At 41.1% G+C, this 13227-nt stretch overlaps 1 protein-coding gene across 1 annotated transcript in view; it reads right to left on the reverse strand.

The window, feature by feature from the left end:
• Positions 1-11786, reverse strand: part of LIMS2 (LIM zinc finger domain containing 2) — a 60233-nt gene extending 48447 nt beyond the window's left edge. The window contains exon 1 of the mRNA XM_044669968.1: positions 11324-11786. Within this exon, the coding sequence (XP_044525903.1) occupies positions 11324-11442 (119 nt within the window). The 5' untranslated portion in view covers positions 11443-11786. The remainder of the gene's footprint in view (positions 1-11323) is intronic.
• Between the last annotated feature and the right edge of the window lie 1441 nt (positions 11787-13227).

The raw sequence follows: 13227 nt of genomic DNA on the forward strand, positions 1-13227 counted from the left end.
GTCACTCCCCCCTGCCTCAACTCTCTAAATTGCTACTGGTATCTGCAGCCAACACTGCCAATTAAGTTTTACAATACTACTGACATTTACAGTGTGTGTAGCTGTGTGTGTGTTTGTGTGTGTGTGTGTGTGTGTGTGTGTGTGTGTGTGTGTGTGTAAGAGTTCCCTAGTCCCTGATTGCATCAAACAATCAGAGAAATAAAATGGGCTTGAAATCCAAGCTCTTCTATCAAGTCCCAGAACAATGAGGAGAGAGAAAGAGAGAGATGGGAGGACTAAGACTTGAGTATGCCTGTGATTCAATCAATCAGCAAATATTTTATTAAGCACCTGTTATGTGTGACTGGACAGAGTACTAGACCTGGAATCAGGAAGATTTATGAGACCTTTCCTTGATGTGTGATCCTGAGCAAATCACTTCACCCTGTTTGCCTCAGTTTCCTCATCTGTAAAATGAGCTGGAGAAGGAAATAGCAAACTCAAGTATCTTTGGCAAGAAAACCCCAAATGGGGTCAGGAAGGATTGAACACAACCAAAAAAAACCCAAAAAAACAAGTGAATACCTCCTGTAGAATGCAAGGTGGGTAGGATGGGGAAGGAGAAGCTATTTTTCAGCCAACACCTAACTAGGGTTTTGTACATCTTGGGCACTTCATAAACACTCTCTGGGCAGATTCAAAAAGAAGTGAATTGAATAATCCCATATTTCTAAGGCCTGAATAACCACCATGTCCAGGGCACTGCGCTAATAGCTGGGGTTTCAAAGACAAAAGTCGGGCAGACTCTGCCCTCAAAGAGCTTACACACTAATGTGTCATGATCGTTTCCTAACCTGCTGAAGAGTGTATAGGTTTCTGAGAGGCTATCAGAGACAATGGAGTGTTTTCATCTATGACATGAGGCAGAATTGTTCCAACTACAGATTAGGTCATTATGGTAAGACAAAACAGTCCAGTGCCTTCTGTAGGTTTCTCTGATCAGCAGAAATAGCCCTGGGCCAAATGGAACCAGTTATGGTCAGAGCTGTTCTCTAATGTTTCTGTAGCTTTTCATGTAGAAACAGCCTCCCTACGAGGCTCAAACTGCATTCTAAAGCCAAAAATGAATATTTTTGTATGGATATGGGGAGGGAGGAGAGGAGGACACACACACACACACATGCACACACACTAATTAATGTAATCCAAAAAACCCAAATACCTCAAATGAATAGATCAATCAGTTTAGCATCTAATATTAAAGAATTTGCCTAAAAATCCATCAATAAATGCTTTAATCAGTTAGAAAGAATTATAATTTCTCTGTTTTCTCCCCCTCCTAACCGTCCCTACTCCCCACTGATCATGCCATAGGAGAGGCAGACGGGGCATCCTGCTAGGATTAGAGAAATTGGATCAAGAGGAGACAACACATCTAGCCAGGAGTCAGTCATCCAAACAAAGGCAGCTTTAGGGAGTGACCCCTCCTGTTAGAGAGGGGCTCTGGCTGAGACTGGCAAAATCTATACAAAGGGTACAAAGGCATTGATCCTAGGAGCCCAGCAGAGGGCTACAATAAAGAGGAACTCCATGAGTCCTCTATGAAAGGAGAAAAGGGACTTCCAGTGACCCAGAATTATGAGTTATCCCTTTGCCCCAAATGTTTCCTACACAGATATTCCATTAACTTTGTGCCTACTCTGCCCCATTAATTCTGTATGTATCTGTGAGAGATAGAGTCCCAGGGTTTGTTTTTTAGAACTTACTTCCTCTCTTAGAATCCCTACTAAATATTGAGCCTAAGACAGAAGAGCAATGAGGGCTAAGCAATTGGGATTGAATGACTTGCCTAGGATCACATAGCTAGGACATATCTAAGGCCACATTTGAACCCAAAATCTCCCATCTCCAGGCCTGGCTCTCTATCCACTAAGCTTGCTCAAAAGTTGTCTGGTTGATTGTTTGAGGGAAGCTTACCAATAATTGAAAGTATCAGAAATTTAGCTTCTCAGGTTTCTCCCTAGAAATTTGAGATTAGTAGGAATGAGCTGCCCTCTGGGGACCAATCCACCCGTGTCACTGCAAGTTGGGGAACTAGTCTAGGATGACCTAAATTCATTTTCTGAACCTCTTCTTCCCATCCCATTTGCATGGCTATTCAAAAGTTGATTATATATATGTATAACCCAGATTGATTTGCTTGGTGGCTCTGGGAGGAGGGAGGGAAGAAGGAAGGGAGACAATTTTTTTTTAACCCTTAACTTCTGTGTTCCTTGGTGGAAGAGTGGTAAGGGTGGGCAATGGGGATCAAGTGACTTGCCCAGGGTTACACAGCTGGGAAGTGTCTGAGGCCGGATTTGAATCTAGGACCTCCCGTCTCTAAGCCTGACTTTCAATCCACTGAGCTACCTAGTTGCCCAAAGGAGACAATTTAAATCATATAACTTCAGAAAATTCTTGTGGAAATTTGATATTAAGATAAAAATAATAAAATTATCAAAAGTTGATTATAGAGGGCAGGTAGGTTGTTCAGTGGATTGAGAACCAGACCTTGAGATGGGAGGTTCAAATCTGGCCTCAGACACTTCCTCGATACCCTGGGCAAGTCCCTTAACCCCCATTGCCTAACCTCTACTGCTCTTCTTCTTGGAACCAATAAATGCACAGTTATTGATTCTAATGTGGAAGGTAAGAATTTTTTGAAAAATTGATTATAGCTCTGAGATGGGGGACATAATGGAATTTGGATTTGGAACATCTGTGCTCTTTATTCCCTGGGCAAAGCCTTTAATCTCTCAATAGTTCTGTTCTCTAAATACTTCTAAATACTAAATACTTCACAAGATTTTTGGTAGAAAAGGGTTTTATGAACCTTAATGTGCAATCTAAATATAAGCTCTTATTATTGATTGGCTGCCCAACTCACTTCCCATTTGCTACCTTTTAAAATCCAGTTCCACTATTGCAAATGGTTTTTCATTAGACGAATCTGGAACAGCTATGGTTGGTTCTTCTGGAGTCTATAGTAATTCATGAGTATGAATTAAAGATGTTGGCTAGTGACTTAAAAAGACTACTGTTAATCTTAGCCTAGAGACATATGGGAGAAAACAAGATAATATCTCTCTTACTGGGTGAGTGGAGTGCTTGGTAAAACTGAAAGTATTGTGTAAATATAAGTTGTTATTATTATTATTGTTATTATGGGGAAATGATAGCTTTCTTCAAATAGCTGAAGAGCTGTATGTGAAAGATAGAGGGACTATGTTGTGCTTGAATCCAAAGGACAGAACCAGGAATGGAATGGAATACTGTAAGAAACTAGAAATGTGGTAGTTTGGGAAAATCCTGGAAAGTCTTAAATAAACTGATACAGAGTGAAGCAAACAATTTATATAATAATATCATCATAAAGAAACACAACTTTGAAAGAACCCTGATTCACACAATCATCAACCATAATTATAAAGGATCAGGAAGAAAGGCAAATTCAACATAAAAAAGAATTTTCTAACTATATAGTCAGCCAGTCCACAAACATTTACTGTGTGCCAGGCACTGTGCTAAACACTAGGGAGACAAGGGAAGAAAAAAGAAAGTCCCAGCTTTCAAAGGAGCTCACAGTCTGATCTGAAAACAACATACAAACAACTATTTTGAAACAAACTATTTAAAGGAAAAACTGGAGAGGAAAGACACTAACATTAAGGGGTATCAAGGTAGCACAGTGGTTAGAGAGCCAGGTCTGGAGTCTGGAGGACCCGAGTTCAAATGTGACTTCAGACCCTTCCTAGCTGTGTGACTGAGCAAGTCACTCAACCCAGTTTGCCTAGCTCTTACCTTTATGTCTTAGAACTGATACTAAGACGAAAGGTAAGAGTTTCTTAAAAGGGGGGTGGGGATCACCTTCTTTTAGAAGGTAAGATTTTAGCTTTGACCTAAAGGAAGCCAGGGAAGCCAAAGGATGAGGAGGAAGAGTATTTCAGGCATGGAGGACAACCAGAGAAAATGATTGATCTGGAGACGGAGTGTTGAGGAAGCTGTTGTCATTGGCTCCAAAGAGAGAGTGGGGCAGGGAGTAAGGAATAAGAAACTTGGAAGGTAGGAGGGGTAGATTATGAAAGGTAGATTATGAAAGGCCAGACAGAAGACATAATGTTTGATTTTAGAGGTAATAGGGAGCCACTATCGTTTATTTAAAGTGAAAGAGGTGTTGATATGGTCTGTCTTTAACTTTTCAATTTAATAGTTGTGGAGAATGGACCGGAGTGGATAGAGACTTGAGATGGGGAGACAACCATAAGCCAAGAGCCTGCACCATATTGTTGGCAAAAGTGATAATGGCTGTATTGGAGAAATGTTAGTAAGGTAAAATCTAGAAAGCTTGACAATAGATTGTATATGGGAGGGAGGAGTTGAAGATAATACCTCAAAGTAATAGGGAAGTTAGAAAGAGGAGAGAGTTTGGCAATGGAGAGTTGGGGGAAGATACTAAACTCATTTTGGGTTTTGGACATGTTGCATTTAAGATGTGTGTATTCATCCAGTTGGTAAATGGGCAAAAGATATGAACAGATAAATTTTAAAAAAATTTTTTATTTAGAATATATTCCCATAATTACATGATTCATGTTCTTTCCCTCTCCCCCAACCTCTCCTCATCCCATAGCGGATGCCCAATTCCACTGGGTTTTACAAGTATCATTGATCAAGACCTATTTCCATATTATTGATAGTTGCACTGGTGTGATCATTTAGTGTCTACATCCCCAATCATATCCCCATCAACCCATGTATTCAAGCAGTTATTTTTCTTCTGCTTTTCTTCTCCCACAGTTCTTTCTCTGGATGTGGATAGTTTTCTTTCTCATTAAGTTCCTCAGCATTGTTCTGGATCCTTGCATTGCTGCTAGTAGAGGAGTCCATTATGTTCGGTTGTACCACAGTGTATCCGTCTCTGTGTATAAGTTTCTCCTGGTTCTGCTCCTTTCACTCTGCATCAATTCCTGGAGGTCATTCCAGTTCACATGGAATTCCTCCAGTTCTTTATTCCTTTGAGTACAATAGTATTCCATCACCAACAGATACCATAATTTATTCAGCCATTCCCCAATTGAAGGACATTCCCTCATTTTCCAATTTTTTACCACCACAAAGAGCATGGCTATAAATGTTTTTGTACAAGTCTTTTTCCCTATGATCTCTTTGGGGTAAAACCCCAGCAGTGGCATGGCTGGATCAAAGGGAAGACAATCTTTTGAGCATAGATGAACAGATAATTTTTTTTAAACCCTTGTACTTTGGTGTATTGTCTCATAGGTGGAAGAGTGGTAAGGGTGGGCAATGGGGGTCAAGTGACTTGCCCAGGGTCACACAGCTGAGAAGTGGCTGAGGCCGGGTTTGAACCTAGGACCTCCTGTCTCTAGGCCTGACTCTCACTCCACTGAGCTACCCAGCTGCCCCAACAGATAATTTTTAAAAGATAGCTTTTCAATTTTATTTCCCATTATTTTCCAGTAGAAATATTTTAGCCATTAGCAACTCTCAAAACTGAGGAGTTGTCATCCATGCTGGTACAAGAAATAAGCCTCAGAATAAGATATCAAGTTGGCTAATGTGACAGTAGAGGAAAATGATATATTTTGAAGGGGATGTGGCAAAATTGGGACAGTAATGCGTTGTTGGTGGAGTTGTGAACTGATTCAACTATTCTGGGCAACAATTTAGAACAATGAATAAAAGGCTAACTGTGCATACCTTGATCCAGCAATACCAGGCTAGGTTTGTATCCCAAAGAGATTTTTTTTAAAATGGGGGGGGGGGGAAGAACCTATTTGTGCAAAAATATTTATAGTAAAGACTGTATGCCTTTTGATCCAGCCATACCACTGCTGGGTTCATATCCCAAAGAGATCATAAGGAAAAAGACTTGTACAAAAAATGTATAGCCTCATTCTTTGTGGTGGCAAAAAATTGGAAAATGAGGGGATGCCCTTCAATTGGGGAATGGCTAAACAAATTGTGGTATCTGATGGTAATGGAATACTATTGTGCTCAAAGGAATAATGAATTGGAGGAATTCCATGTGAACTGGAATGACCTCCAGGAATTGATGCAGAGTGAAAGGAGCAGAACCAGGAGAAACTTATACACAGAGACGGATACACTGTGGTACAACCGAACATAATGGACTCCTCTACTAGCAGCAATGCAAGGATCCAGAACAATGCTGAGGAACTTAATGAGAAAGAAAACTATCCACAACCAGAGAAAGAACTGTGGGAGCAGAAAAGCAGAAGAAAAACAACTGCTTGATCATATGGGTCGATGGGGATATGTTTAGGGATGTAGACTTTAAGTGATCACCCTAATGAAAATATTAATAATATGGAAATAGGTCTTGATCAATGACACATGTAAAACCCAGTGGAATTGCTCATTGGCTATGGGAGGGAAGGTAGTAGGAGGGGGAGGAAAAGAATATGAATCATGTAACCATGGAAAAATTTTCTTAATTAATTAATTAAAATGTTCAGATGCAAAATATTTAGAGCAGTTCTTTTATGGTGGCAAAGAATTGGAAATTGAGGAGACATCCATCAATTAGGGAATGATTGAACAAATTATGGTACATAATTGTAATGGAATACTATGATGTCATAAGAAATGATGAAAAGGATGATTTCAGAAAAAGCTGGGGAAATCTACATAAACTGATACAGAATGAAGTGAGCAGAACCAGGAGAACATTGTACATAGTATCAGCAATATTGCATGATGATTAATTGAGAAATACAGCTATTCTCAACAATACAATGATCCAAAACAATTCTGAAAGCCTTATGATGAAAAATACTCTCTAGCTCTAAAGAAAGAACTGATGGTGTCTGAATGTAGATTGAAGCATACTATTTTTCACCTTATTTTATTTGTGTGAGTTTTTATTTGGGGGGGTTGGTTTTACATGAGTATTGTCTCCCAACACGATCAATATGAAAATATGTTTTTCATGATCGTACATGTATAACTTAGATCAAATTGCTTGCCATCTAATGCAGGTGGGAGGAAAGGGAGAAAGAAAATTTGGATCTCATAAATTTGGAAAAATGTATATTAAAAATTATTACAGGTAATTGAGGAAAATAAAATAATATTTTTTAAATAACAAAACAAAAGATGTCTATATTGAAACAGAATGTAGTTCACTATGGAGTAATAAGAAGTTCATCATTAAAGGTTTTGAAGTAGAAGCTGGATCAGAGCAGAAGCTGGAGTAAGGCATCCAAGGCTTTGTCCTAGAGGTAAGAGGGATTAATCTAGAGGACTTTGACAGCAAAAATGCAGAGACAGAGTACACAGCAGCAAGCAGGTTGACCAAATGATAAGAAAAAAAGGAGGAACAGGCTCCCTCCCACCTGGGGAATAACTCAGCTTGGGCCCCAATTCTGAGTCCCTCGTATGGGGTTCTCTAGACAACCAAGGAAGAATGGGCATAGACTCTCAGAGGTTGGAGAACTTAGAACTAACTCATTCACAGGAAAGATCAGGGGTTCCCCTTCCCCTTCAGAACTCATGGTATTCTAGGCTGGTAATCCAAAGGGTCAGTTCCTCTGTATAAACCTTGGCCATAGCCCCAGAGGTCAAACTTCAAAACCAAGCTGAAAGAGCACTGGTTTGGAAGTCAGGAGACCTGATATCTTTTCCTGGAAGCCTTCCCCAAACCCTCTTAATTCTAGTGCCTTCCCATTGTTAATTATTTCCTAGTTGTCCTGTAGTTAGTTTGCATTTTATATATTTGTTTGCATATTATCTCCTGTGTTAGACTGTAAACTCCTTGAGGGTTGTTGTTTTGTTGTTCAATTGTGCCTAATTCCTGGTGACCCCATGTGCTGTTCTTTTTTTTCCCCCTTGGCAACGATACTGGAATGGTTTGCCATTTCTTTCTCCAGTGTATCCCTATTTTTTACAGATGAGAAACTGAGGCAAATAGGGGTTAAGTGACTTGCCCAGAGTCACACAGCTATCTGGACTCAGATCTTTCTGGCTCAAAATCTGGTGCTCTATTCACTGAGCCACCAAATTGTCTCTAGACAGTAGGAACTGTCTTTTGCCTCTTTTTACATTCCTAGTGCTTAGAACCCTGCCTGGCACATAATAAGTGCTCAGTACATGTTGATGTATTGGTTTTTAGTGCTCACTCTCACACAACTCCAGTCTTCATAACAATAAATTCTAGCTCAGGATCCCCTATTATCCTATATTCTAGTGACTGGATGAATCCTAAAGTTCCTTCTAGCTCTGGATTCTATCTAACCCAAAATGACCATGAGATTTCCTTGCTGAAGAAGTTTCTTCAGTGACTTTGTTGCCTCTAGGGTAAAATAATTTTTATTTATTTCTTTTTTTTTAATCTCAGCTTGGTGTTTAAAGACTTTTCCAGGCTGGTTCTAGTCCACATTTATTTCACGTTACTCCCTTTTACATTTTCTACCTTCCATTCCATTGTAATCCCCCAAACTGTCCTGACATCTCCCACCCTGACTCCTAGAATGCACCTTCTCTTTGCCTCCCACTCTTAGAAACCTTGGCATTTGTACCTTGTTCTGTGAGAAGCCTTTGCTTATCTCTCCCCCTCCTTCCTCTCTCTACCCCTTCTTCTAATTGGTGCTGTCTCCTTAAATTATCTTGTGTTTACTTATCCGTGTAACTACTCTATCCCACCTCCTAGGGGTGACTAGGTGGCACAGTAGGTAGAGCCCCAGACCTGGAGTCAGAAAGACTCATCTTCTTCTTCTTCTTTTTTTTAAATTTAAACCCTTACCTTCTGTCTGGGAGTCAATACTGTGCATTGGCTCCAAGGCAGAAGAGTGGTAAGGGTAGGCAATGGGGGTCAAGTGACTTGCCCAGGGTCACACAGCTAGGAAGTGTCTGAGGCCAAATTTGAACCTAGGACCTCCCTTCTCTAGGCCTGGCTCTCAATCCACTGAGCTACCCAGCTGCCCCCAAGACTCATCTTCTTAAGTTTAAATCTAGCCTCAGATACTTACTAGTTGTGTGGCCCTGGGAAAGTCACTTCATCTTGTTTGCCTCAGTTTCCTCATCTGTAAAATGAGCTGGAGAAGGGAATGGCAAACCACTCCAGTATCTTTGCCAAGAAAATCCCAAATGGAATCAGGAAGTATTGAACACAACTTAAAACAAAACAAAACAAAAAACAAGTCAATACCTCCTATAGAATGCAAGATGGGTTGGGCGGGGAAGGAGAAGCTATTTTTTCATCCAACACCTATCTAGGGTTTTGTACATCTTGGGCACCTCATAAACACTCTCTGGGTAGAATCAAAATGAACTGAATTGAATAATCCCATCTTTCTAACCCTGATTATTCCCGATATACAAACACTCTCTCTAGCCAAGTGTCTCTAGTCCCATTTCCAAACACCCATGGTCAACTCACTATCCCCAAATGTACAAAATATACATTTCTATCCCTGCGGTTCAGCTTCCCCCATCCTTTTGGTCTGTAAGACCCTTCACCATCCAAAGCTCCTTTTTCTCTCTTATCTAAGTCATGCTCTTCCTTTAAAGCCCAGATCAAGCCCCAGCTCCTCTGTGAAGCCAAAAAAGCCCCCAGGGATCATTTCCTCCCTGGAATTTTTGCTGTTTTGAAGCAACATATATTCTTTTGTGAGATAAAATCCAGAAACTCAGGTTCTACTTGAGAGTTTGCCAGGAACTATAAGACTGTGGGCTATTTCCCCTGTCTGGGTCTCAGTTTCCTCTCTTATAAAATAGATTGAATTCAATAAATTCCAAGCTTCTTTCCAATTCTACCACACTCTGAATCTATTTTTAGTGATTTTATGTCTGTCTTATCTCCCTAACCTGATTGTGAGAGCAGGGACCATATCTTTTAGTTTTTTGTAACTTCCAAATAACTTAGCAGAGTGTCTTGACCATAAGAGGTTCTCCATAAAATATTTGTTCATTGACTGATCACAGAGCCTTTTTTTTTTCTCATGACCTGAACAATACACATTCAGCCTTGGGTCTAAAAAGTCAAAGTGCAGATTTCCTGTCAGCTCATACAGAGCAATAATATCCTGCAAATGGGACTTCCTCTTGGATAATGCTGTGCTCATAGGACCAAGAACTTTAGACTCTCTGGCCTCCAAAGGGTTAATAGTTGTTTTCTGTCAGGAAATGAATAGTGGTGACTTAAGGGTACAGGGCAGGCTGATCACGAACATACTTGATATAGTATGATTTGATTCCAGTGAATTCGATGGCACAGAGTAAATTGAGGAATTTATTATGGAATAACATTATGGAATATTATTGCTGTTTAAGAAATGATGATGGAAGAATTTAGAAAAACTTGGGAAGACTTGTAAGAAGCAGCACATGCAAAGTAAGCAGAACCAGGAGACAATTTACAGAACCATCGCAGTGTTGGAAAGGGAAACCCCACTGAAAACTTCAGAACTCTTAGCAATGCAATGAGCAAGTATGACTGCAAAGGACCCAGAGTGAAGCATTCCTCCTGGTCCTTGGCATAGAAGGGGAAGGCCAGAAGCACAGAGGAGCCATAAATCTTCAGGCATGGATGATGGGTTGATTTATTTTGCTTAACTGTAAGTCTTTGTTACAAGGGAAGTTTCTATGAGAGGGGTGGGAGAGTCAATGGGAATCAACATTGATGTCTTTTTTTTTTTTTAAGCATAAGGCACTTTAAAGACAAAAACCAAAGCATTCAACAAGAGGCAAGTCAAATCTAAGACCTAACATCTTGATTATTTTCTTTAGATTTCTCTCTTTCCTTTTTGGGGTGCATCTCAAGTTCAGTAACTCAAGTTCAGTAGAGTATTTTCTTTCACTGGCCAAAGCTATCCAAGGGTGAAGAGAACCAGCAAATGACTTATCTAGAATGATCAAATCATCAACAGGCCCTGATTGGGAATGTTGACCCTGGGTAATCACAAGGTCCAAATCCATGAAAAATCTCATTTTAAAAAAAGAACTGCATCTACTCTTAATCCTTACAAGTTATTCTCCTTTTGAAACAGGTTGTCCTGTTTCTGCCTTTGACAGAAAGAAGAGGACACTGAATCTGAAGAATTTTGGAAGATGATTCAAAGAGGAAAAGTTTCCTTGCTATGGTTTTCCTGTTATTGTGACAAACCAGGAGCCTCCATCCCAGGCTCTCTTACACACTTGCCAGAAAGGAATACATCACCTTGAGCCTAGTGAGACTGTCTACAGACAAAAGCCTACCTCAAAAGAAGACAAGTATGCCTTAGGAAACATTCCAATAATACCAGCCCCTTCATCTCAAGAGACCTACCCAAGTATCCCGGATGTTTCTGCCCCACCATTCAGGGACAAGCCAGTGCTGCTCTGCCGATCCTGCCGGCGTCGGTACAACTCGGAGGATGCCAGATCCCGGAGTCTCATGCCAGCCATGGTGCCCCCACACCACTGTGCAAGTGGAATAGGGAAGGCCAATTGGAAATTGGCTCTAAGAGGGCCAAAGCCCAAGTGACTCACTTTTCCGGTTAGGAGGTTCGACTGACTTTTTTTTTTGTTTTTTTTGCAATGTTCTGACAGACAAGACAGAAGGCTCCCCCAAAGCTGCGTAGTCCTGTTCTACTCTTCTAAAAGCAGGGAACTTCCTCTGGAATAAAGGTCAGCCTCTCCTACTGACCGCCAAAACAATTTCCACGAGCATCCATCCAAAGAGAGTCATTCCGTCTGGATCAATACATTTGCAAAAGGTCCATCTTCAATTAACTGGATTTCATTCTGAACCTTCTAGCACTGAGTGGTAATTCAATCTAGTAAGCCCTGAAGTCACACTAGTCCAGAGCATCAAAATACAAAATGAATTAGAATGAATGAACCCTACCCCAAAAAAGAAAGCTCTAGAGGTATACCACACAGAGCTACATCGGCTTGAGGCTACTCTCTCCTGCCGGCTGCTGCATTGGACGGTATCTTCACATTCCTTCGTGGGAGAAACCAGGCTCTCCCCAAACCATTTGTGTCAAGCACAACCCTCAACAAACCAAAAAGAGGCGGGCTTGTAGACTTCTGCCTTCCAATCTGGTCGGGCTAGGGTTGGAATCGGGAACTCAAGAAAAGGCACATGCTTCACATTCCAGCCTTCAGAGCACTGGCTCTGCTTGCAGCAAATTGAGCAGGGGTTTTAACCAGTAACCCACCCTTTCCACCACCTCTTCCCCACCCCTCCTCCACTCTGGGTCTGAGGCTCACATTACACAAAGGGTCTCCAAAGGGCAGTGGCACCAATCTGTGAAGGAAGGCAAAGTTGGTTTCAAAGAGGAAAGAAGTGGGGAGGGGAAGACTGGTGGAACTCCCTAGTCAGGATGTTATTCAATCTGGAGTGGGAGAATGAAAAACAAGTCTGTTTCAGGGTTTGGTTTAATCTAGGGATGGGTCATTTAACAAAGAACTCTCAACGATACCAAAAGAGAGGCATTTGGTGGTGTATCCACACAGTCACAAGACTTGAAAGTGCTTCTGGATGGATGTAAGAAGATGCCAGGCCTCAGTCAAGCAGAACTCCACAGTCCCCAACCTAGCCAGGGCAGCAGCCAGCAGAAGCAGTACCAAAAGACCCCAGGAAGAAGGGCTTTGTGGTTTGATAAAAAAAAGAATTAGGACAGGAGAGTCTGACGGGCTACTAGGTTCAGATCCAGAGACATGACCAAAGAAGTGGGACAGCAAGAGACCAAGGGACCACTTTGCTGCTCCCTAAGTAAACGTGGAAAGCTGGCTAGTCTCCCCTGTGCCTAGGCAACTAACACCTGGGAGAGGCAATGCAAAATACACCAAAGTCTCAAAACGTTTGCATGAAAGGTAGTACTCCTTAACCTGTCCAAGAGGGGAGGAAGGAGAAAGAGTGTGTGGGAGAATACCAGGAAGCCTCAATTTTTAAATGCATTTTTTAATTGGAAGAGATTAGTGGGGTCGCTTGTGATTCTGGCAAAAATGCAGTGATTGAACAATTCCCATTGGCAGCTAGAACACCAAAAGTAATTACTAATACAGTAGGATGCCAGACTGCTCATGAAAATCCTTAACACTGATTCAATTTCCTTCCAATTATTGCACAGTGTTGTCAGAATGCCACAGTGATATCTCCCTCCCTTATTTGAAAATAAGGCACCCGGGAGGCATTAGCTATTTGAAATACTTTTAATGGACAACAGTGTATTTTTTTTCCTT

This window comes from Gracilinanus agilis, chromosome 3 (assembly GCF_016433145.1).
Source record: "Gracilinanus agilis isolate LMUSP501 chromosome 3, AgileGrace, whole genome shotgun sequence".
Classification (NCBI taxonomy): domain Eukaryota; kingdom Metazoa; phylum Chordata; class Mammalia; order Didelphimorphia; family Didelphidae; genus Gracilinanus; species Gracilinanus agilis.